General features: G+C 53.3%; 8 protein-coding genes across 8 annotated transcripts; 3 read left to right on the top strand and 5 right to left on the bottom strand.

The window, feature by feature from the left end:
* Positions 1-699: 699 nt before the first annotated feature.
* Triagg1_4122 (uncharacterized protein) lies at positions 700-2,120 on the bottom strand (the record flags this gene model as incomplete). The annotated part of the gene is made up of 2 exons (XM_062898491.1): positions 700-861; positions 924-2,120. The coding sequence occupies 2 exons, from the start codon at positions 2,118-2,120 to the stop codon at positions 700-702; spliced, it is 1,359 nt and encodes a 452-aa protein (XP_062757142.1).
* Positions 2,121-2,722: 602 nt separating this feature from the next.
* Positions 2,723-3,619, top strand: Triagg1_4121 (uncharacterized protein; the record flags this gene model as incomplete). Its single annotated transcript, XM_062898490.1, has 2 exons — positions 2,723-3,001; positions 3,068-3,619. The coding sequence occupies 2 exons, from the start codon at positions 2,723-2,725 to the stop codon at positions 3,617-3,619; spliced, it is 831 nt and encodes a 276-aa protein (XP_062757141.1).
* A 597-nt stretch (positions 3,620-4,216) lies between these two features.
* Positions 4,217-5,057, top strand: Triagg1_4120 (uncharacterized protein; the record flags this gene model as incomplete). Its single annotated transcript, XM_062898489.1, has 2 exons — positions 4,217-4,245; positions 4,307-5,057. 2 exons carry the CDS (start codon positions 4,217-4,219, stop codon positions 5,055-5,057), a joined length of 780 nt encoding a protein of 259 aa, XP_062757140.1.
* A 419-nt stretch (positions 5,058-5,476) lies between these two features.
* Positions 5,477-7,096, bottom strand: Triagg1_4119 (uncharacterized protein; the record flags this gene model as incomplete). The annotated part of the gene is made up of 3 exons (XM_062898488.1): positions 5,477-6,700; positions 6,779-6,904; positions 7,004-7,096. The coding sequence occupies 3 exons, from the start codon at positions 7,094-7,096 to the stop codon at positions 5,477-5,479; spliced, it is 1,443 nt and encodes a 480-aa protein (XP_062757139.1).
* Positions 7,097-8,943: 1,847 nt separating this feature from the next.
* Triagg1_4118 (uncharacterized protein) lies at positions 8,944-11,039 on the bottom strand (the record flags this gene model as incomplete). Its single annotated transcript, XM_062898486.1, has 4 exons — positions 8,944-9,786; positions 9,879-10,617; positions 10,679-10,858; positions 10,975-11,039. 4 exons carry the CDS (start codon positions 11,037-11,039, stop codon positions 8,944-8,946), a joined length of 1,827 nt encoding a protein of 608 aa, XP_062757138.1.
* Positions 11,040-15,805: 4,766 nt separating this feature from the next.
* On the bottom strand, positions 15,806-18,009 carry Triagg1_4117 (uncharacterized protein; the record flags this gene model as incomplete). Its single annotated transcript, XM_062898485.1, has 7 exons — positions 15,806-15,892; positions 15,953-16,135; positions 16,202-16,490; positions 16,557-16,933; positions 16,990-17,157; positions 17,225-17,778; positions 17,841-18,009. 7 exons carry the CDS (start codon positions 18,007-18,009, stop codon positions 15,806-15,808), a joined length of 1,827 nt encoding a protein of 608 aa, XP_062757137.1.
* A 1,442-nt stretch (positions 18,010-19,451) lies between these two features.
* Triagg1_4116 (uncharacterized protein) lies at positions 19,452-21,470 on the top strand (the record flags this gene model as incomplete). The annotated part of the gene is made up of 2 exons (XM_062898484.1): positions 19,452-19,464; positions 19,597-21,470. The coding sequence occupies 2 exons, from the start codon at positions 19,452-19,454 to the stop codon at positions 21,468-21,470; spliced, it is 1,887 nt and encodes a 628-aa protein (XP_062757136.1).
* Positions 21,471-21,814: 344 nt separating this feature from the next.
* Positions 21,815-23,272, bottom strand: Triagg1_4115 (uncharacterized protein; the record flags this gene model as incomplete). The annotated part of the gene is made up of 1 exon (XM_062898483.1): positions 21,815-23,272. One exon carries the CDS (start codon positions 23,270-23,272, stop codon positions 21,815-21,817), a length of 1,458 nt encoding a protein of 485 aa, XP_062757135.1.
* Positions 23,273-24,916: the final 1,644 nt, after the last annotated feature.

Raw genomic sequence — 24,916 nt, 5'->3', positions numbered from 1 at the left:
AAGGAGATACACATGCCTCCAATCACCAAATCCCACGTCTCCTCTCCACTCTCAGAAGCGAATGGCACCCCAATGGATGCAATACGAGTACACGAATCAAGTCCTGACGATTAATCGCTGTTTTCCCATTGACGAACTGGCTGATCTATCGAAAAGTCCGGCTTCCCGTCCCCCCTCCTTTTGGGCATCCATCCATCGTATGTGCACCCCATCCGTGCATCCGTCAATCATAAGATCTCTATTTCCAATACCTACCCAAAAGGCCTCTTTGAATAATTCAGTTTCCGCCTTTTTATTTATATCTTTTTGTTTGCAAATCAAATAGCCGACCTGGCGTGCCTTTCTATCAACATCTGCGTGTGTACCCTATAAGTGGTGATTCGACAATCCCGTATTTTTTTTTAAAAGTTCCTTGCTCTCACACAAGAAAAAAGAAAAAGAAAAAAGAAAAACAAGTGCAAATGGCCCCCTTTTCTCCATCCAAACACCATGCCCTTTTTTGTTCCCCCATTCTTTTTTTCATGCCTTTTTTTTAGTCTCCCTTCTCATTACATATTTACCCTTTTTTCTTAGCCCAAGAGTGGAATAATGGTACAAACGCCGGAACAGTATGTTGGTCTACTCCCCCTCGCGTGGCCTTGTTTTCAGGTTTGCTGCGGTGTTTTATCAGCTACCTGAGATTGTGATGCATGTGACTGGTTACTTTTGGCGCTGGATCGTCTTGTGAGCCATTTCAATGAGGCCATCTTTAGCCTCGCTGTCGGGGAAGTCGGCAATGGCAGCAACCGCCCTCTCGGAGTAGTCGTAAGCGAGAGCTCGCGTCTGCTCGATGCCGTCGCTCTGAAGGACCAGTTGGCGAGCCTATAACGTTTGTCAGTCACTTTTCTGATTACCATTCACTGCGTGTAAAGCTCAAAGCTCACCCTCTGGACGTCTCCCTCTTGGGCAAACTTGCGCCCAACGAGGGCTCCAAGCTCCGGCATCTGCTTCCAGGCAAACAGCAGCGGTGCCGTGGCCAGTCCCAGCTCCAAATCGGCTCCTGCGGGCTTGCCCAAGTCTTGCCCGCTTCGGGTGTAATCCAGCATGTCGTCCACCAGTTGGAATGCGAGGCCCAGGTTCCGTCCATACGAGTAGGCGGCCTCGACCGTGTGCTGGTCCGCATTGCCGAGCAGCGCCGCCGCCCGGCAGGACTTGGAAATCAAGCTGGCGGTTTTGAGATAGGTCTTTTGCAGGTAGTAGCTCAGAGTCTCCTCGGACCACTTGGGGCTGCGCTCGTCGCGCTCTGTGTTCTTGAGCTGCATGAACTCGCCCTCGACAAGGTTGGCGATGACCGTGGCCAGCAGCTCCACCACCTCGGCGTTGCGCAGTCGTGCCAGCGCAACGGACGCCCTGCCCAGGAGGAAGTCTCCGGCCAAGACAGCCATCTTGTTGCCAAACTCCAGATTGGCCGACGGCGCACCTCGTCTGGACACCGAGTGGTCAATGACATCATCGTGTAGCAGAGACGCCGTGTGGATCAGCTCTGTGATTTCCGCCAGTCGTCTCTGGCTCGGGAGGATGTCGAGGTTTGCCGACTCGGCCGCTTCGCTCTCATACGCCGTCGAGCTTGTCATTGGGTTGACGTCGCTTAGGATCTGCATGGGGGATATTGACGTGTCGATGCCCCTCGACGTCTCGGGAGCTACATCGCGCGGGCTCTTGGGACACAGGTGAGTGGCTCGCGACATGAGCAGCACAATGAGCGGCCGCACATGCTTGCCCTCGGCCTGCGTATAATACTTTGCGACTCGATCGAGGGCCGGGTGGCCTGATCCCAGCAGCTTGCGGATGTTGCCGGTCAAGAACTTCATCTCCTTGGCCACGGTTCGCAGCGGATCAATCGTCATGGAGTCTTTGGCGGCTCGCTTTGCAACATTGCCCACCATGTTTGTGGCCACCTGAACGGCGGCGGCCCACGCAGAGCCGCGGTTCGAGCTCGAGTGCAGCCCGGCCTGCTGGATGGTCAAAACCCTCCAGGCGGCGCTCGAGGCCATCATGGGCCGGTGGCAGACGAGGCATGTGGACGCTCCCACTCGGCCGGCATCGCGAAGAGCCGCCGAAGCTCCCGCTCGGAGCCTCATCTGCGGCAGGTCTGCGGCAAGTCTCTTGGCAATCAAGCAGAGACGAGCTGGTCTTTTGCACTTTTCGCAGCGTCTGGGCGCTGGCTGGGGAGAAATTGGGGTGGTCGAGAGCCGCAAAGTCGCGCAATCAAGTCGTCAGATCTGGTGGTTTGAGTCGCAAATCCAGCCGTCCGAAACTTTTGCACGGCTCTGGGCCGAGGGGCAGCTGGGCCTATCGCAGCTGCTCATTGGCTGGTGCTCCCCGGCGATAGGCCCTGGAGCACAGGGGCCGCGAGCCCTGTAACGCTGCTGCACGACAGCGCTGTAGCGGTTCCATGTTCCCTACTAAGCAGTTCCAGTTCCCGTAGCGCTCCGTGCGAACGCCCGCGACTATGAGCCTAGCGTCGTTGGTCAGCCCGGCCGGCAATCACAATTGGCACCCAGCGTCCCTTGGAGTAAGCTTCCGCTAGAGAAAAATGCCCCGCGCCGTAACCCGTAGCTTGCATCCCGCTATTCGTACCTGATGGTGATGAATGGATTGATGCTTTTGCGCCTTGACGGCTTCACACGGAACTCTGCTTGCACGTCATTCGCGATAACAGGATAAAGCACCCTCGCTCGACATGGTGCTCTTGACGATGACGCCGTCCATTGTGGACGCGCTGAAGCTGCTGGGCGAGCAGCGCAAAGACGACGAGCCCGACAACGATGCGAGTCAGAATCAGCCCGAAGCCGAATCATCGACAGAGCTAGCAGTGGGCAATCCCATCTCCCACAGCGATATAATCGGCCTTATCAAGAAGCTCGGTGCTTCACAGTCATCACCACCCAAATACAGCCTGGAGCAGCTTCTCCAGGGATCTCGCGTCTATATCCCACCACCACCTCCAAAACCTGAACCGGTACGTGCCCATCCGTGTCATTGATTGGCAAGACGATGACTTACTCATACCTCTACGTACCCTTAGTCTGAAGAATTCAAGGCCCTCATGGCCCGTCTTCGCCGCGAAGAAGATGCCCGGGCCTACGAACGCATGATCAACCCGCCGCCTCCGCTCGAGACGTTCCAGCACCGGTTCCCCAATGCCGCCCACGCCTTTGCCGAGGCCAACCGGCCCTCCAACTCGGAGGATCTGGGCGACGACGAGGTTACATACAATGAGATTCATCGCCAAGTGATGCTGATAATCAATTTTCTCGTCAGCGTAGCTGGAGTTGCGGTTACACTCTGGATTGCCGGCCGCTGGTGGAGTCTGTCGTCTCGAATATTCCTGTCTCTTGGCGGGAGCATACTGGTTGCCATTGCAGAAGTAGCAGTTTATTCAAGCTACGTGTGGAGGATGGGCGAGGCGAAGAGCAAGCAAGGCGCGGTCAAGGAGATTAAGGAAGTTGTCCAGACGTGGATTGTGGGACAAGGAGAGGGCGACGACAAGAGTGTCTTGCTAGAAAGCAAGGACGAAGGGGACGAGCAAGTCAGGAGGAGGATCCCGACAACCCAAACAAATAATCCAGACTCGTGAAATTTGAGTCGGCCACCCATTGTTTTTGTATATTATTTGCAAGCGTTGTGTTCATTCATACCCTTCTCCAAATGGCTGCACCGATTCTTAGTGGTAGTACGAAGTAGATGGGTAGCTTGCCATGAATCGTCCGATATATGCCGTCATCATTCTGAGCAATTCAGCCAAGCTCTCAAAGTTGCTGACAAAGTTGATTCCGTCTATAAATATTCATTAATACCTATGTAACGCATCGCATATTATTGACGGCCTGGTTGTATGTATGTACTCGCAAGCTCCTCGGCGAGATGAAGCGGGTGTGCATGTGACATCGCGTAAAGTGATTGCAATCGCGTCTCGACGCGTCTCTACGTGGGGCCAATTCTCGTGAGCACAAGCTTGGCGCCAGCATCAATCAGGCTGTTTTATTTGCCTGGGCTCTATGCCGAGATACTCTTTCGTCTACCAATTGCGAAATTGCAAATACCTTCTCACGAGGGAGCGCTGTCACACTTTAACCAAGTACAGCCAATCTTTATTTAGTCAATATCTGTGCACATTACCTAGTAACCACCGCGAAATCTGAGCTACACAACTGCCATACGCTTGGAAGCAGCCATGGTGAGTTCTTCGCCTGAATATTCAATGTAAGTTCTTATTATTGCATTCTTCTGCGTTAGGTTGTTTACTAATGCGGCGCTTCATCAGAACAAAGCCGGGACTGCACCATCACCAGCGCAAAAGGGAGAAGAAGCCGCTCCGCACCTACGGCAGACAACCCTCAACCCCTGAAGCGCAAAGCGAACCGCCGTCGAAAAAACAACGATTATCCGCGCTCAATCAGCAACAGGAGAAGCCAATCTCGCCAGCGCATACCTCGGACAATGTCCCCAAACCCGATGATGCAGCGGTAACAGCCGCATCGGAGGCAAAGACAACACAAGATGGCCCACACCAAAGCAAAACGGAAACACGCGCCCAGTCTCCCAAAAAGAGTTCCATCCTGAGCTACTTCAAACCAGCTCCCCCAAAACCCAAAGACGATCTGCCATCCCAGTCACAGGCAAAAGGGCCAATCGCTCCCAAGGCGTCGCCAGGACGGAAACCCTCGAAACGGAAACCTCGACTCCTCAAGATCAAAGCCACCACTCACCAATCCTCTCAAGAATCAGATTCTCACTCCCTTCAACCACGCGATCCTCTCCAAAACGAAACCCCCAACACAACATTATCCAGCTCAACATCCCCCTCCCCAACCCCGGGACAATGGAAATCCTTGTCAAAGACACGCCCTCCCTCCATCCAGACCACCCTCAACATCTCCGCGCAGGCCGCCTTCTCCGAGTGCAAGATCTGCGACACCGTCTGGAACCCGCTGTACCCTGACGACGTGAAATTTCATAACAAGACACACAAGGCCGTGCTCAGGGCGCAGAAGCGCAAGGTGGATGATTTGTGATACTAGAAGGGGAGTGGTTTTCAAGTTTTGCATAGAATACTTTACGAGAGCGATTAGGTGTTGCTTATTTTGTTCGGGTGGCGCGGCAATGCAGCTGATCTAGATTATTCGGTATCATGGACTGGCAGAATATCATTTAATATCACACGTGATTCTCAATGTCAATGGTAGAATAAAACACCTTTTGACTCTTACACATACATTGGTTCAGCCTCAGCCGTAACGCATCACACCCAGAAGCAACTCAAACCACTCATTATTACATTCGTTGGCATGAACAACTGTCTCAGTCTCCTTCACAGAATAGGTATCATTAACCACTCAAAACAATCGGACAAAAAAAAAGAAAAACTCCTCAATTCTCCCCCAATGTTTGTCTTCCCTTCTCCTCACCAATCCCAGATACTCCCGTCTACAAACTAAGCAGCAGACTTTCCATCGCCGCCCGTGACACCAACTTCCTGCGCCTGGTGCTTCTCGACCGGCGCGGACGTGGCCACGGGTGACTTGGCATCGGCCTCGACCGCCTTGGTCGCAGCCGCCGCCGCCGCAGGAGCCGGTGCCACGGGAGAAGTCATGGTGGGCGACGACGTGGTCACGGGAGACGCGGGCGTCGACAGAGCAGGGCCGGCGTTGGTGACGCCCTGGATGATCTGGAACCAGCGCTGGGCGTCGGCGGGCGTGTGGGCCTTGAAGCTGAGCTCGGAGCTGCCGGTGAGCTTGCTGCTCAGGGTGCCGCTCTTGTCCTTGCCCTTGATGTTGAACTTGTCGGCGCTGGGCACGCCGATGACGGCGTCGGGGAGGTAGATGGACAGCTCGGGCTTGGGGTCGTTGCGGGTGTCGTCCGAGTCCTTGAACTCGTGCAGGTACTTTGAGGGCGAGACGACGTAGTAACCCGTGGAGTAGCCAAACGACAGCTTGTTGCGCGACTTGCGCTCGAGCGAGCCCTCGATGAGCGCCTTGGTCGAGGCGTGCTCCATGTTAGGGAACTGGATGGCGTCGACGGAGCGCGGGGGGTCGTTTGCGCTGACGAGGCGGTCGGCGGCGCGGTGCTGGAAGTTTGTCCACTCAAAGTCGCGCGGGATGCACTGCACGGTGCCGAGGATGTCGCTGTTGAGCGCGCGCATCTTCTCGCCCTGGCTGCCGACCAGCTGGGTGAAGCCCTCCATGGCCTGCTGGACGACCTCGAGGACGTGCGCCTCGAACGTGCGGAAGTTGTTCTGCACCGACACCAGGTCGTTGCGGTGGTTGTTCTCGGCCAGCACCTGGTTGTGCAGGCGGTGCGTGACGCCGCGCCGGACCACGTAAGGGTCCTCGTGGCTGTTGGTCTGCCTGCCGCCGTGCGAGTCGTAGGCGGCCGACTGCTGGCCGAGCAGCTCAATGTGCTTCTGCGTCACATTGCGCAGCTTCTCGACCTCCTTGGCCGCCGCCTGCGCGCCGCTCGCCAGCTCCTTGGCCTTGTGCTTGATCTCCTTGTGCAGGCGGTCGAGGATGGGCCGCACGGAGCCCTTGATGCTCTTCTCCGTCTCGATGTTGGTGTTGATCATGGCCTGGGTGTTGGCCCGCATGTTCTCGAAGAAGCCCGCAATGCCGCCGAGGCTCTGGTCGAAGTGGTGGCCCTCACGCAGGGGGTTCGAAATGGTCTGTTGGGAACGCCCGCATGTCAGTAAACAGAAAGATGGAACAAGAGCATTGGCAAGCTGTCAAAGGGGGTGCCATACCTTCAAGACCTTCTCGTACTCCTTTGCCTGGCGGCCATGGACCTTCTCCACGGACTCGACATACTCCTCGAGATATCCCACCATGTGTTTCCACGCCTGGAGACGCTCTGCAAGCAATCCGGCGGTCTAACATGTCGCTTGATTAGCCGCACGCACGCACTTTCAACCTCAGCAAGACAACAAGGCTCTTTTTCTCCCCCGCTGAGCATATGCAGTGTCACGTACAGTAGAAGGATCCGCCTCGGGAATAGCATCGTCGCTCAGCCCCGTCGTCGCGCGCGACGGCAGCGTAGTGGTAGTCGGCGAAGCATTCGACATTGTGAAAGAAATAGTTATGTAACTCTTGTTGCGGGCAGAGGTATTAAGAAGAAGAAAAGATGCAAACCCAAGGTTCGATAGGGATCCAGAAGAAGAAGGAAAAGGTAAAAAGAACAAAACGTAGCAAGGAGTAAGTAGGTAGTGTAGCAAGAGAGAACAAGCGCGCAAAGGAGAGAGAGAGAGTCACTGATTTACGAGGTTGCAGTCCATTGGATATTAAATGAGGAGGGACACAAGGAAAAAAGCCATTGGCGGTCACTGGCTTTCCCACTCCCACTCTCTCCCCTTGTCATGTCATTGCATGTTTAACCACAAACTGCTCTAGCTGGGGAGGGTCCAGTTCCAGGCCGCGCAGCATTTGGGAAAACGGACCATTGAGCTTCCACAGCCTCCATCGTGGAGCGGGAAAGAGAGAGAGAGAGAAAAAAAAAAGGGCCAGCCAGCCATGGGGGCGGGTTTGCCACTTTTGGCGGATTGTGGTAGCGCCATGTGTCGGTTTGTTTTAGCCATTGGATCGCGATGATGATCCATGACCGAGGTTTGCGATCATCGGGTTGCCGTTTACTACTACTAGCTCCGATACTTCTCTGGTCGATGATGCTGTAATTGAACATGTGAACAACCACCACACTTTCAGCTCCCCACGAAACTCGGCAACAAAACAATGCACCTTCAATTGCCTCAACATCCAAGACAACGCACTGCATGTTCCAGATCCAGCAAAAAAAAAAAAAAAGGTCATCGTCTCATTTTGCCAGAGTGGGGGGTTTCCAGCGTTCAGCACCGCAAGGGGATACGAAATCAAACCACGTACCTACGTACTCGTATTTGCTGCCGATAGTAGTACCTTATATTCCCTATCTGGGTAATTTCGTCGGCTCTTCAACAAACCCGGTGAGGCCTCACTCACAACCATCTGTCCCTCCCCTCCAAAAATCGATCGTGAGTTCTCACAGATGCTGCATGTTCCAATAACCCTCCAAATCTTGATTTTATTTTTTTCCCCTTTGGGCGCATTCCCCCTCTACACCAAAGTAGTTCTATCTTAGTGTCGCCCGTGACGTCAGTTTGCACCGACCAGTTTGTTGGTCTCAAGGAGAGACTTTTCCGGCGTGGCTGCACAAGTTCGATGCTGTAACTTGTATCATCTTGTTCAACTCGATCGGGCTGCTCGTGCAGTATACTCTGCACATACAACAAAAGCTTATCCATTGCGTCAGGCAAAAAGCCACAGACAACCATCGAGGCCAATAAGGATCAATTGGCATCAGTAGTCCCTGCATAAGTAGGATTTGCCCCTGAGCCATGAGGGGCCCGACTGAAGTGCAACGCCACTTGCATAGATTGATTGGCAGCAAAAGGCGCCGTTGGTGATGTCGCATTTCAGCACAGAAGTCACAATCACGGCATGAGGAAATGAGATGAGGTCCAGGGATGGAAGAAGGACGCTGACGTATTCGTCCATCAGCGTCGTTGCTATTGCTATACTAATGTTTGTGGGTGTTTCATAGACACTCAGCCCCGACCAGGCCGTTAATTGCGTGCCCAGAGAAAGAAAAATGACAAGTCATGATAACCTCTATCCGCAGATGCCCAAGTCTATAGATTGTATCCTGAAAAAGAAAGAAAGAAAGAAAGCCACGTATAAATCGCTAACGCCTGTAAACACCAACCAACCTGCATGCCCAACCAAAAGTGATAGATAAACAGAAGTCGAAGAAAGACAAGAGAAGATAGTCGTATATGTGGCCGTATACGTATGGAAACAAGATTGAAATAAAAGGAATGAAAAGGGGGGATTCGTTCGCTTCGTGATGCAAAATCAAGGCTGTGCAATCGGCTCCCTCTCAAACGGCCTGGTCTCTGGCGCGGAACAGATGTAGCCTCCGATGCGCCGACGTGTCATCCGAGTTTGAACGGGCCATGGGAGGTGACAGGGCCCGCGCAACGCTCTGCATGTGTGTCTCGCGCACCTCGCCAGCTACATGCTCGGTAATTGTCGCCAGCGCATCGTTGCTGTTGTTGAGTTCCATGTTCGGCGGCGTTCGCGGAGCGCTCAAGGCCGTTTGGTAGTCGGGGACGAAGACGCCCGTTTGCGTGCGAGACCGCGCTGGCGTTTTCACAGCCGTGGAATAGCTCGGCACTCTGTTCAGCTCGGCAAACTCCGCAACATCCACCTGGACTCGTTCTGCCGAGCTCCTGGAACTGGATTCATCCTCCTCGCTGTTCGTTCGGCTCAGATGAGCTGGTGTATGGGGTGTGTGAGGCGTGTGGGAGCTCTGGCTTGTCCCGTGTGTAGGTGAATTCCTCCCAGAGGCAACGTGTAGAGACTGATATGAGCTGTTTCGCTGCGACGGGTCGATGGAGACATCGGCCAATCGAGAAACGAGAGCAGCCGGTGTGATGGGTGCGCTGTTGGCCAGGACCGACAGGTTTTCCGAAGAACCCGTCCGAGAATGTCCGTAAAAGGGGCTGTTGAAGCCAGAGTGCACGGCTGGCGTCTGAAATCCGGTCACGTCCATTTCGTCGTAAAGCTGGTCGAGCACATGTTCGCCGTATCCGGGAGGCGCAATCATTCCGATGTCTTGTTCGAGTGTCGCACCTCCGGGAGCCTGATTGACCAGGTTGCCTTGTTCGTCGAACGGAATGTTGGGCGAGATGAAGATGGAAACCGGGAGCGTCGCTCGCAACTGTCGCATGCATTGTTAGCCAAATGTCTCACTTGCCCTGAGCTGAGCTGAGCCGAGCCCACACAACCCCCTCATCGTTGTGAAACACTTACCTCGGAAATGTGGCCGTCCGGGTTCCTGAGTGCGACGGTGAGCTTGATCTTGTGCCTGACTCTGATTCCGTGGTGGTTGAGATCCTGGATGCATTGGCGCAGCTTCTTGGGCAGAGGGAGCGGCTTGTTCAGCAGCCAGCCCTCCTGTCCGCTGTCTTCAATCATGTCGTGCCAGTGCTCCTCGCGGTCCACGGCAAACTTCCAGGTTGCCACATCGCGCTCTATCCGGTGCTCTCGCATGTTTAGGCCGGTGGCTCCCTGAATGAAGCAATCGCGTATCTCGACCATCTTGGCGGTGATGTCCCCCAACTCGAGCCCCTTTAGGAGGGGCGAAAACCGCATCTCCATGTTGATGGTGCCGCCGAAAACGACTGCCTTTTGCGGAATGACGATCGAGTACTCAATCTTGTTGGGCCAGATGTTTTCGACGCTCATGGCGTGCAAGAACTCGAGTGCGCCGGGCTCCAGCGTCCGGATGATGCGGAGGTGCTTGTAGGCGTGCAGATCGTAGGCGAACTTTCCGCGGCTGACGGTGGCCTTTAGCCGATACGTGATGGATGCTTCGGGGATGCCCTCGACGCTTTCGGCAGTGTCGCCGGGCAGAGTATATTCGAAAGGATACTCGTAGTTTCCAGCAGGCAGAGTCATGCTCTTGCCGTGCGTGCCAACAAAGGCAGGCCATCTGTGGTCGAGGATGGTGATGGATCTGTCGACTCTTTGGCCAGTCACGCCTGGTGTGCTAGATCCAGGGTCAGACCAACTACAGTGGCAGACGACAAAAGTTAGAACTTGGTACACACTGGTAAGGCGAATGCCTGACGGGGGAATAATCATACTGCAGTCGGAGAGTCCCAATCAGACGCAAGTGGACGTCTTCCATCCGGAGGGGGGAAGAAAGACATAGCACAACGACGCCCTTGAGGAGCTGGCCGGAGGACTCCTGTTCGTTTCCGCGAAAGACAATGAAATCATCATCTAATCTACAAGGGCGAAAGGGTTTAGCCAACCAAAGGACGAGAGATGCATTGCGCAGTTGTGGGCGAGCAATTGTCCCAAATGTTGCCAGGGGCGGCGGGTTGCGATAAGATAAACTCACCTAACATCAAACAGACTATAACTATGACGTCCCGTCACCGAAGAAAATGGCTTAAACGACGGCATGATTCGGGTTTTGGCAAAGCCGCAATTGCAAGCAACGGCCAAGAAACCCCCAGAGAGGGAAAATCAGGAGAGATGAAGTGGTATAGAGAAGGAAAAGGAAAGGAAAGGCAAGGAAAAACCAAGCCAAGGGCCGATAAAGAGGTGGAAACGCACGACAGCACGCAGACGATCGTTGGGTCTAGGATTCAATGGGCTGACATGCCACGCGCCAAATTTTCTGCTTGTCTTCCGCCTCTGACACACACACTCATGCACCGACAAAGCTGACTGGCTGTGTGGAAACTGGAAATCTCCTAGGCCGCCTCGCTCTCGGTCGTATGGCACCGAGAAAAGGGACCAGACTGATAGCGGCGGGGCCTCGATAAACGCCGCAGCAAGGGTCTTCCGTCAAGAGCCGGAAGTTGTTGGCTCGCAGCTAGTTGCCCGGTTGGTGGATCCGATAATGCGAAAGAGAGAGAGAGAGCGAGAGTCTTTGGGACCGAGATCAGATTGCGCAATACCTAGTGTGTACTAGGGGGTGGCAAGAGATTTGGTTGTTGGTGGGATGTTGGTGTTGGTGGAGGAGGGAGAAGAAGAGGAAGAAGAAGGAAAACAAGAAGGAAAACAAGAGCTGAAGAAGTGGAAGAAGAAGTGGAAACTCACAGAGTACTAGAGTAGGCAGATGGGAGAGGAGAAAGACGAGAAAGGGAAGAGGCTTTGACCTTTGGAGCCAAGCCTCGGGAAAATCACAGGGCTCTATTACAGTACAGTTCGTGCAGCCAAGATGTACAAGCATGTACGATATCGGGGACGAAGCCCAAGGAGGTGTGGAACTGTGGTCGACATGACAGGAACTCAGCCCGTGGATACATGACAGTTTCCATCGTCCGCATCCGTATCAGTCAAACGCTCGGCTACAGGTACCAGCGGCCAAGTATTACCCCTACGGGAATAAAGGCTGCTTGGGGGATCCACGAGGCGGGCGCCCGAGAGAGCATCAATCGAAATGCCGTGGCTTGGTGGAACGAGCACCGGCGGAAGCGTGCACGTCGAGCCGATCTCGTCACTTTACGTTTGTCTCTGCCGCCCAAATCACGGTGCTTGGATGGGGGGGTTCTCACGTAGCATCTCAGCGCACATGCTCGTACGTGCAGCGGCAACAGGCGGCAACTGAACAGGCCACAAACAAGGTCATGATGATGACGGGCGAATGCCGAGTGCCGGGGGTTTTGACACATGCCAGCCCGAGCGAAGCTTTGGAGAAAATGGAAGCCCGAGTGGAAGCCCGAAAACGGAGCAGATGCGACGCCAAACCGGACGGGAAGCATAACGGCTTTTTCCAAGCCATGAGTCGTGGCGCAAAAGGGGAAAAAGGAAAAAAAAAAATGAAAACCCAAAAAAGCCACCGTCAAGATGACGCTGGGGCTTGCAAACGTAATGGCGTTTGTTGAATTCCATTTTCTAAACTAAATATGACACAATCTGTGTTTTCTTTTTTTTTTCTTCTCCTTTCCTCTTTTTATTTTGCCGTTAGTGCAGCTTCTAATAATACATGTCAATACAACGGGAGGCGGTTCCTTCGTGCACAGGCAATGCCGCTTTGAGCAGCAGAGAGCGTAAGAAAATACTTCATACGAAGTACCGATGCGGGTCAGACTCGCCTCGATGCTTGCGCACTGACAGGAATGCAACCCCCGTGTTACAGTTGCAGATTCTACATGCTCGATGCGTATTAACACACAACCTTGCCCGCATCGCTTCAAGTATGGTTATTTCAAGCTCTACGACTCCCTAGCACGAGTCCTCATCAGTAGCTCACGTCGTCACAAACTCTGTCCCACGAAGATGCCGCCCCGGCATCGGACCAGGTTAATAGGCAAATAGAAGATCCGGCTCTCGCACATGGACGACAAGACGGCTATTTGCCCGGCGCTTCTGTACCGCTGGGTACATGTACTTGGACATGTCCAACTCCAAGCTTTTCCCAAGCTTCTCCAAGCCCTTGGCACTATCGATCGCGGTGCTTGTATGGATCGGCCACGGCTTGGTATTGCATCGTGAGGCTGTGCTCCCCTCACTTTGACGGCGTATCGCAGCTTACCTTGCTGTGCCAATGTGCTTCTGCTCAACCGAGTGCAACGGCGGATAAATATCTCATCGAGTGCTCACTCGAGACCGCCAGCTGACCCTCTTGGACTGCGCGAGAAGAGGTCAGCTCTGTATCCGTCGCGCGCCGCAGGTCACAGTCCGCCTCGTTTGGGCTGCATCCCGCCTGCCAATGCCTTGATTTCCGGCCAGCGCATCTCTTTTGATATAGCCGCTGTGATATATCTGATTGTCCGGCCGTCTGCGGCGCGGTGGAGACGTGACCAAGGCATTGCTGTCGCTAGTCTGAGCTGCTGAGGCTTGGCTTCTGATGCTATCAATGGATCAATCGTGCTGGTAAGGCTTAGCTACCGAGGCTTGCTCTTATACAAATCTAGTATCAGCCGCAGATGACAAATTCCAAAAGGCCGCAATAAAGTCCTCCTCCTCATCATCATCTCGCTCTGCCTACATCTGCTTATGGTAGCTCACAACGGCCAACTACCAAAGATGAACAACCACATCTTCCTCCGCAACACTCCATCATCAACCAGATAAAGAAGCCGTATCAAGCTCGTATCAAAGCCCGCAGCTGCTACTAGCTTCGGCATCGAAAACGCCATCTCGAAGCTGTCTGATACCAGCCCATGTGCCCAGCCAGGGGGGTCCCATGAGTGGCCCTCTAGCTTGATACCCGCCTTGGCTGATCTTGCTTGCTATCAGTGGAACTCCTTGCGGGCCGTCCAAGAAAAAAGGGACCCTGCGTCCGTCTTGGAAAACGGGCCTTGCAAGGGGCACGAGAGTGAAAAAAAAAAAAGTCTTGAGGCATAATACATAGCGCAAGAGATAAGGGAAATCACAAGCTGAATCGCCCACCGCCTCGAAGCTGATGCCACGCAACGAGGTCCCATTGTTTTGAAAATTTTCTTTCTCTCTCTGTCATTCATCGAGATCATTGTTAGAGATGCTCTAATGCTACCTTGATATGCTCCATAGTGGATGTGATCTACGAATCCTAGATGGCGCCTCGAGCACGGGATGTGACAGAACCCTGGCTTTTGCAACATTGACAACTTTTTCCGTCTCAACAAACTTGACCACTGGATCCCACAACAATTTTTTCTTCTTCTTTCTTTTCCCGTATTTCTTGCTGCCGTTAATTCCCGTACAGCACGGTGAGTTCTCGGGTTTGAGCCTCGAAGCCTCGCTTCTCTTGCTTCAATCCTGCTAGTTTCATGCCTTCTCCCTGCTAGCGGGTGATTTTAGCACGGACGTGATTATCGTCGAACTGATCGCTCTGGCAACTTTGCCCGGAATCCACATGTAGCCGCCGACCAACTGCAATTATACCTACTGGGTATGCTCTACTCGTACACAAAGAGATGCCGGATTTCATCTCCAAGAATCTCCGACCGCCGTAGCGCGGCCTCTCCGGCTAGACTCTCCGTATTGTTAGAACGCTCGGAGCACTCAGCCCGGAGTCTACAAGTAGCCCGCAAATTTGCTTCCGGCATCGAAAAACACACGCCGAAAAAAGATCACCATGCTTCGAGCTCCGGGTTTCGGCTTCAACGGCTGCCTGGAAGAAGAACAAAAAAAAAAAAGGAGAGGGAGGAGAGAAGTGGTGCCATGACATGTTTTGCATCATGACATAGGACAAACATATGATCAAGATGAGGATGGCAATAATTTCCGCATCAGCCAGCCGGAAATTCTCCTTACTGCTACCACACAGCGTCGCATTATCCCAAACTTCAGCATCAGCTCGCCACCCCCCACGCGGGCCTGCGTCGCCTGGCTTTCCAGAAACGGGGATTCCGCAGCAAGCTCGGCAAAGATGGGAAACCGAGCCGAAAAGCTTCTTCGAAGCCTCTCCCTCCCCGTGTGTGATTTAGGCCCCCGGGGCGCGGAGTAAACGGGCAAACTCTCCAATGCCGTAGATTCACATGTCTGTCTTTATGCGAACCGAGTATGCCCGGATAGGGGACAGAAACAGAACAAAGCAGAGAGTCTACAGCACGTGCCGATGTGCTGGTGCCACGAGGTCGCATCGAATGACGTTGACGAAACTTCTCCACTGCGAATCAGCTCATCATCCTATCCCGGTGGTCAAGGGGGGGTGGCAGCCATTCGGGTCCGCACGATAGCGCCCGTCCGAGTGCGTGTCGGCACATGTGAGGTTTGTGGATGGACCCGTGGATCCGGCGGCTTCTGATAATACACGTATCGTACTCGTAGAATGCCGTGCCTGTTGCCGTGTAGGAGTAGGTACCGTAGTATCGGCCCTTCACATGAATCTTAGAGACGCTTGTGGTGTTGCATCCAATCACGGCTTGGTCAATCCGGCTCGATCCATTCAACCAACAGGCTGCATTACTAGTTTGAAGAGAAATATATAATGAAATAAGACAGCAAAATCGGCTCCTTCCAACAGTAAGTAGTTTAAAGCAGCCATCCCTGAGAAACACCAAGCAAGATTATCTCGCCCGCCTAAATCTTGGCCACGCAAAATAAAGCCAATCAATCAATTAAAACGGGATAAGCGCCATCGAAACGCCCTGATCCATCCATATAGTATAATATAGCCCCTCACTCGGTTGCCGTCTGAACACCCGGTCTGTTCCATGTTCTTACATGGCCTATAGAGTTTGATTTCCTTGGTCAGCCAATGAAACCGGTGCGGTTTATCAAGATATAAGATTTCACGCCTTACCTGACTTGCAGCTCGTGATAACGGCATCCTCGGTGAACGCTAACCAGCACGCGGGGTGGGTATCAACCACGTGCGTCTATAATGGGTGGGATTAGTTGGTGCAGATCCCCTGGGTGTAGTATTTCCGAATACTTACAAGGACAGGCGGCAGCATTGGTATCACTGCACGAGGCTGAACGGGGTGAGCAATCACATTCTCCTCCCACTCGTCTTCCACGCCAGAACTACCCTTGCCCCCGGAATTAACAGAGGTGTTGGTGTCTGTTCTGTGCGGAGCCGTAATTCTCGATGATACGGATCCCCGATGGCGAGCCGGCACCTGTAGAGAAGGAATAATTAGCCTCCATCGCATAACATGCATTCCCTCACATGCTTATCAACTTACGGCGGTCTTTGGCCGATGAAGCATGCCCACGCTAAAATCCCAGAGACAAAGTCGTCCATCTTCTCCAACACTGCCAAAGCGGTAGTTTCGGTCGTCGCATCGCCATGGATCAAATGCGAGGCAAGACACCCAAGATCGGTGGCCTTGGCACCGGGCAACCAGGGCCGAGTCGGCCATTGACCAGATAGATATCAAGTCATCTTGGCCGCCAGTGAGGACGTACTTGCCGTCTGGCGTCCAGCAGACGCATGACAGCCCTCCGTAATACGAGTAGTATAGATCCAAGAGCCTGCTCGTCAGTCAGTAGCCAGACCACGCCAATGATATACCCCCCGTGAATTGCAGGCTTGCTTACTCTTCTTTGAGATAATCAATGACTCTCAGCGTTCCGTCCTCTGATACCACTGCGAGATGTCGATTATCGGGTGAAAACGCAAACGCATTTATCCTCTGGTTTGACAATTTCCACGCAGCCACCGGGTTGGTCTTTTGGTTTTTGGAGTGCACCGACTTGTTGATTCTGATGCCGTTGCCATTCGCGGATCCGTTTGAGAGCTCGCCCTCGCTGCCGCTGCCACTGGCGTTTAGTCCCTCTTCCTCGGGATTCAGGTGACCATCTTCCTTCTCTTTATCATACACCACCAGCAGGCCATCCATATGGGCCGCCAAGAACAGGTTTTCGGAGCCGGGAATCCATCGGATTTCGGATACGGGCGTGTTGTTGATTATTCCCTAGGTAGCTTGATATTAGTAGAGTTCCTAGTCAATTGGCATGCAATCATCCTTACATTCTTGTTGAGACGTGTATATCGTTGGGAGATGGGCTCCCACCAGATGATCTCGCCCGTGGAGAAACCCATAATCACGTCGATATGCGAAACGCTCTTTGTCACCATGTTGACATCGTGGCATAAGCAGTGAGCCCTGGTGAAGAGGATCTTGGTCAAGTAATCTTGCTATACTCGGCGTTAGTCTACCCAAGCAAACTACAACAGCCAGAACCTGTGCGTAGCTATAACTCACCTTGGTTGGTGACGACATGTCCAGCCACTGAAATGCTCGGTTGATGTTGGCAAAGGCAAAGAGGCCATCAGACGGGCGATCCGTCAGCTTTCGCGTGAGATTATCGTTAACAATGACGCGCGAGATGAAGGAAGAGTTGCTCTTGGTGACATTATTCTTGGGCTTCTTTTTCTTGTTGATGTCCTTGGACACGGTGGGCGCCAGCAGCGAATTGCCTTCTCCAAATGCTGGCGCAGACCCCATGGTCACGGAGCCGGTCGGCACTTCGCTTGATGCCGCGCGGCCATCCTCACTACTCATACCCCCCTCGGTCGAATATCTCTCGCTGGGGTGCTCCTGAATGCTCGTGGTCCCGCCCAATGACAGCGTCGTAGCAGAGGGGCCCTTGTAGAAGAAAGGAGCTGGTCGCGTTTCCAAGCTCAGGATCGACATTTTCGTTCCCGCGGTCGCAGGCTGTGGGTTCGTCGCCAGCGGATTGGGATTGACCACGGGCGCTTCGGACGGATGAGGCGGCGGCGTTGCCAGATGCAGGTCTTCCTTGAGTACGTATGTTCCTGTAGGCCGTTCGGTCAACCAAAGACCCCGAATCTGCACAGCCGCAACATGTCCGACTTACCCTCTCCGACCAGAAACTGGTATTCAGGACCGCTCGGGTTCGACAGCGTGTTGTTGGTCTCGATCAGGGGCACGACGCCCCCGAGGCCGATGCCATAGGCGCCTGAGGGATATCGTGGAGGCGGTGGTAGAACACTGCTCTTGTCAATCGCGAACGCCTCGTCGGACATAACCTGAGAGGCCGGGAAATGGCGAATACGCACAACATATTGGCGGATTATTGGAAGCACAAGTCGTAAAACACAATGTCTTTCCAGCGAGGTCTTCTAGATATGGATTGCGCCTCGTGTCTGGCAGCCGTTCGTCGGTCGAGATGAATCGCAGTTGTCGCGCAAAGATGCTCGCTAATCGCTATCGCTATCACGGATGAGCGCCCCAAATACCGACTTTCTACAGCACAAGCGAAGAGAGCGAGTCGGAGAGACGGCGGCTGGACGAGTGAAAGCGCGTGTGCTTTTCGCAACGGGGCGGCCAACCTAACGAACCGAGGGTGCTGGATCAGGACATTCTCCAGAGGCAAGGAAGGCGGACGTATTTGCGCCGCTGGGGGTCTTTATCCGGAGAGCTGATAATGGACTAGGACCAGGTTGGAGGAATAGCGTGTGTGGGGGAAGTGGGGATGCAACAGTTGACGATTCAATGGTTGGACGCACTTTGACCACTAAACCCTAAGATGGCCAGTGATGCTCTCATGCAGGCGATGCGAGCAAATAGGGACGTTGTCCGTGCTTTGGGATGGAGTGCTGTGATCCGTATTTGGCAAAGGCCATCGTGAGATGATGCTGCAGTCGCTAATCCATGTGAAGGTCGAGGGATTGAGCAGGTAGACACAGGCCCTTGTACAGCTCAGGTCGTCCATGGAGGCCCAATGAATGCAGGTACATGCGAATAATCGAAATTGCCTCACTGGGGGCATGTAACTCTTTCGAAGATTGAAGCACAAGAGTGCTGCGGAATACATGTAGGTACATACCTACGCGCGCCACGGGGGTTTCTGGTCATTGCTTGGCACTTGTAACATGGATTTTTTTCGTGTTACAAGGCGCTATAAATTATTTCTGACCTCTATGATCGTAATAGAGTAAGCAAAAGGCTTGTGGGGCCCATGACAAGAGAAATCAACAATGACCAGAAAACGCTTTGGCGCGCGATGGTACATCTGCACAGCATCGGCCGGCTGCTGATTGGGCCTCCGTACTCGTGCGGTACTCGTACACACCACTTCAGCGCCTGCTAGGGGTCTGTCTGCAACAGGAACGTAACTGCAGCCGCTAATTGGAACTGCTTGTAGCATCTCAGGTGGCCGCTCAGCGCTAGCTACCTCTATACAGTAGCACGTCCCTCCCACCTATCATGCGTCACCGCCTGCCAAATCAGCCCACGACCACCCAACAGCCCCGCGGCAATTTAGCTGCACCTGTAGCGATGCGGCTTGTGACGTGGAAGCACTAGATTTCATCTCGCAGCTGCGGCTCCACAAGACTCCAAGCTTCTGCTCCTACATATTGGCGCCTGAGCTGTTCGATAGATGCCCTGGAACTCGCTGCTTGAGGACATGGCCTCGAGGTAGCCTTGGCTTAGCAAACCCGGCATTGTCTTGACAGCTTGCGCGATGCCTACCGCAGGTGAGAGAACTCAAACCCAACCCGGCCCGTGTCCGGCTGTGCTCCCTCCAAAGGGTCATGAGAACCATGATGCTCGGAATGTCTACTCTACATGACTGAACTGGAACTGACCTGGTGTGTTAATTCGCTCAGTGAGAATTTGCGTCTGCGGCGACGAGAGCACGGGCAAGTCCAGCCTGATTGCGTCTCTCGTCAAGGACCAGTTCATGACCAACAAGATCCAGCCTGTCCTGCCTCAAATCACCATCCCGCCGAGCATTGGAACACCAGAGAATGTCACTACGACAATTGTCGATACTTCGGCTCGACCCCAAGACCGAACGACGTTGCGTAAGGAGATTCGGAAATGCAATGTCATCCTGCTAGTCTATGCCGATCATTACAGCTATGAGCGTGTCGCCCTGTTCTGGATGCCCTACTTTAGATCACTGGGTGTCAACGTCCCTGTCGTTCTATGTGCGAACAAGTCGGATCTTGTGGGCCAGAGTAGTACATCGCAAGTCGTCGAGGAGGAGATGCTTCCCGTCATGGGTGAGTTCCGAGAAATCGACTCGTGTATCAGAACCAGCGCAAGGGAGCATCGCAACGTCAACGAAGTCTTCTTTTTGTGCCAAAAGGCCGTGACCCACCCGATTGCGCCCCTCTTCGATTACAAGGAAGGCCATCTCAAGCCTTCCTGCGTCGAAGCCTTGAAGCGAATCTTCTTCCTCTGCGATAAAAACCAGGACGGCTATCTGGATAATCATGAAATGCGAGACTTTCAATCTCGCTGCTTCGACAAACCCCTTACGGACGACGAGCTCGAAAACATCAAACTTTCCATATCAAAATCTCTAAGAGGCGACGTAGATTTGTCCAAGGGTATCAGCCTGAAAGGCTTCTTGCAACTCAACAAAATGTATGCCGAAAAAGGTCGACACGAAACCATCTGGATCATCTTGCGCAAGTACCACCATACGGATAGCTTGAGTCTGGAAGAAAACTTTCTACATCCCAAATTCGAGGTTCCAGAGTTTTGCTCGGCCGAGCTCAGTCCCGCAGGGTACCGGTTCTTTGTGGATTTATTCCTGTTATTCGACAAAGATAATGATGGCGGTCTCAATGACGAGGAACTTGAGGCGCTCTTCGCTCCTACCCCTGGACTGCCCGCATCCTGGGCCGATTCTTTCCCATCCTCGACGGTCAGAAACGAAGGCGGATACATCACTTTACAAGGTTGGCTGGCCCAATGGAGTATGACGACGTTTCTAGAACCCAAGACAACTCTAGAGTACCTGGCATACCTCGGCTTCGAGCCCCCCAACCCAAAAGAACCCATCACCTCAGCACTCAAGGTTACGAAACCGCGCAAGAGGCGAAGACGACCAGGGCGTGTCGAAAGGAATGTCTTCCACTGCTATATTCTCGGCGCGTCAGGGGCCGGCAAATCATCCCTCCTGGACGCCTTCCTCAATCGTCCGTTTGACGACTTGTACCATCCCACCATTAAGCCACGTCGAGCAGTCAACAGCGTGGAACTTCCTGGTGGAAAGCAAGTCTACCTCATTTTCGAGGAGCTCGGAGAACTTGAGCCGGCCATTCTAGAAAACCAGGCAAAACTGGACGCTTGCGACCTTCTTTGCTACACATACGATTCATCCGACCCCGATTCGTTCTCTCACATTGTGGACATACGGAAAAGGCACCCCCAGCTAGACGAGCTGCCATCCGTCTACACCGCTCTCAAGGCAGACAGGGACAAAACCATGCAGCGGAGCGAGCTGCAGCCCGACCAGTACACGTCGTCTCTTAACATGAGCTCGCCCTTGCATGTCAGTGTCACATGGAACAGCATCAGTGAGCTCTTTGTCTCCCTTGCTGAGGCGGCGGCGAACCCAAGCACCGCATTCCCCAAGACTGACGATGACTCACCTGATCGGACAAGCTTGTATCTTACTCTGGGAGCAACGGCTTGTGCGGCGATTGCAGCCGTTATGATTTGGAGGCGGTCGACGAATGCCATGTAGGATCTTAGTACAAGTTTTGACAACTTTTTGGATCCATAGCGTTTCTCTACCAGATGCAATAGTCGCAGCGGCTATATGCCGCCCAATTCCAAGAGTACGGGTAGTGTTGGTAATTTATGTCTAGGACGGCGTTTCGTCTTGGTGGTGGTTCCTGGGAAGCAAGCAGAAATTAGATTGGAGCTTATGATACCCGGTTTACAGATACAGATATGTTTGGCACGGTTTCATTTTCCAGTGGTTTTATTGAATACGAATATGTAGAAGAAACAAAGATTGGCATTAATTCCACGGCATTAAAAAGAATTGAGCTCCAATTGCATCGGTGTAGAGCAAAAAGCAACAGACTATACTTTGTAGAAGCAAAAGCCAACGTAAAGGCTTGCGGCCTCCATCTCATCGTCCGAGACGAGAAGCCGTCCGCCGCCTCTCTCACGGACCCCCATCCTCTCGCTCAGCGGTCCAAGCTCCGGGTCGTCCTTCTCCGTCTCCCAAATCTCCAGGAAGGGCCTGTGGAATTGCAGTTCCAGGTTAAAGTCCTCGGCCAACGCACGGAACGCCTCCCAGGGGACGACGTATTCGGGGACTTCCTCGACGGCCTCGTCCAGGAAGAAGTTGTACTTCCAGCCAAACGCGGGACGGAAGACGCCATCATCGGGGGTCTTGCCTGGGAATCGCACGCGGTAGATTGAGTTTCCCCATTCAGCCGTTGGTTCGGCCTCGCCCTCTTCGAGGTCTCCGTCCTCGGCGTCCGCCTCTGGGGCGGCGGGCGGCGTACAAGTAGGGGTTGTAGAGCCGTCGCCGTTGACCTCGTTGTTATCCTCGCGTTTGGCAGCCGCTTTAGCATTAAAGGCGCGGACTCGCTCGCCGAGCACGTCCGAGTTAGGGATGCAGCCGATGAAGCGGCCGCCCTTCTTGAGCGCGCCGGCGACATTGCGGAGCATGGTACGAGCGTGCTTTTCGGACTCGAAGGCGTAGTGCATGCAAAACATCATGGTGACGACGTCGAAGCCACGGCGGTTCATGGTAGAAGGGTCAAAGCCGACTTGCCGGATGATTTCCACATCCTCAATGCTCTCCGAGTAGCAGTCCTTGACGTGGAACCGCGCATCAAAGAGACGCGGCGGAGGTCTGCCATGTCGTCCACCGCGACCTCCTCGACCTCCTCGAGAGCCCATTTGCCTGTATCGGTCTCTTGCCTGCTCAATGCTGACGTTGGCAGGGTCCAGTCCGACGTAGAGCTGGATGGGCTGTGGTGCCTGCTGCCATTTGCTCAGATCGCCGCCCTTTCCGCAGCCAATATCGAGAACAAGGAGTTCCCTGCCGCTCGACCGACCCATCTCTCGCGACCCAGGCGTGTGGTCCTCATCGGGCGAGTAGCGCTGGATGATGCAGCTCTTGACCCAGTTGTTGAAGACGCGCAGTCCCTTGATCTTGCTCTCGCGGGTGCGCCAGTCGCGTCCTCGCTCGGGCACGCTGTTGTAGTGTTCTCTTACGACGTCGTTGATGCCTCGGATCTTGTTTTCCTCTGCAGCCTGGGAGGCGGCGGCCTGGGCGGCTTGACGATCGCGTTCGATCTGGCGCAGGCGGATGGCCTCTCGCTCGGCCTCGGAGAAGCGAGCGCGCGCTCCCGGTCGCTTCTGCTTCCGCGGCTGCTCGGATGGAGAAATGGCACGTCGTTTGGGTGCCTGGAGGGAGTTGGCATTGTATGGCTGGGGCAGATCGTCGTTAACGTCGTCTTCAGCTGATCGCTTGTGACTTCTCCTCGCAGGGGGAGAAGAGTCGGGGTCGGAGCGGCTAGCCATTGCCAAATGCAAAGTAAGAATGGATTCCGGTCTCTTTTTTAAGATTCGGGTATTTGTTTTTGAGGTTCTGGTTCAATTGGAGATGTATACAGTGTGTTTGTTGATGAAGAAGCAAATTTTGAGAAGTTGTTGAGTGGATGAAGTGCATGCTGAGGCTCTGCCGCCCCGAGTTTGATAAGCGGCTGATAGCGGGAGCTCTGCCGTAGCCTGTGCTCCAGCTACGCCTGCAGCCTGCATCATGTACCGTCTGCACTGACTCTACTTCACATGCATGTAATTGAACACAAACTGCAAAGATATGCGGTATAGCAAACTCAATACTGTCAATTCATTGACGCATCTTATGATAGAATAAAACAAGAGGCATGGCCCCATACTACCTGGTAAATCTACTCTATCAAACCTGTTAAAGAGGCGAAACACAACCGTTGTCACCGTGCTGTTTGACCGACGAGTGTGGCTCTCGATGAAAAAGTCTTCACTTAATGCTTTGACAAGCATCTCAAGTTCGTTCAATGTTCTGTCGCCATAATTCCGCAGCTGCCACATGGTGATGTTGCGACATTGCGATATCCTCTCCAAGGCCAATGTCGACCACCCCCGTTTAGGCAGCAATGGTTCAATGGCGATGATTCGTGAATCAAAGTTCATTCCATGATGAAAGATATTCGATAAAGTCTCGGCCATCTCTTTGTCCGTTCGACGATGGGTGAGCCCTGACAAGAGGTAGATGTCTGCTGAACGAGCGATTGCCTGATCCGTGGAACGGAATTCGATTCTGTTCAAAAGGTCGGGCTTATTTGTTTTTACATAATCTCTCATAGCATTGACTTTGTCTCGAGGAGCATGAACGTGGAATCGGAGATGGGGGAATTGCTCAGCCAACTCCCACGAACATGAGCTGCGTGAGTCGAGCTGTAAGTGTAACATGTGTCAGTAGCCTGTCGCCCATACCATGGAGTAAAAAGGCAAATACTATGGAATAAATACTTACATCTACAACAATTGCTCCTTTCCTTAGAGAGTACCAGTCAACGGCACCATGAGCCACCTCCGCCAAACAGTTTGACGGAAGACTCCGACCAGAGCTCAATAGGCTCATTAGACGAGTGTACCCATGTGTTTCCTCTGTCTGAGATGAAAATTCGTCATAGACTAAATCATCATCGAAGGCAAGATTTAGAGCTGTTTTATCGTCCTCATCAGAGCCTGAGGCCTGCCATTCTGTCGTTCTGTCAATCATTTTCGCTATAGCCGGCATAACAGTGTCGCAGAAAAAGGGTAGGCCGTGAATGACATCCCCATCTCTGGCAAGAGTTTCCTTGAAAATTGGTTATGAGAAACAGCTTTGCCGTCCACTTCACAGAAAACACGGTGTGCCATTGCTAGTCGGAGCATCCGCTTGAGCTCAGAAACGGGGAAATTGGCTTCGTCAGCCAAGGAGTCGTATGGCATTACAGCTCGCTTTGGAATTCGATCGAATATCTTGAAATGGAGGAGCCATTTAACAGCCGATATAAACTGGACCTGCAAACTGAGATTAGCACCGGGCTTGGTAAATTATTTCGCTGCAATGGGGTTGCTGGGGAGCATAATTGTATTTACTTGAGATATTGCAATTGGTATCATCCCGGATGGCCCAGC

The sequence above is a fragment of the Trichoderma aggressivum genome, assembly GCF_033847375.1.
Source record: "Trichoderma aggressivum f. europaeum strain CBS 100526 chromosome Unknown scaffold_012, whole genome shotgun sequence".
Lineage (NCBI taxonomy): Eukaryota > Fungi > Ascomycota > Sordariomycetes > Hypocreales > Hypocreaceae > Trichoderma > Trichoderma aggressivum.
Note: the sequence above shows the minus strand (reverse complement) of the source record. Positions and strands in the feature narration are given on the sequence as shown.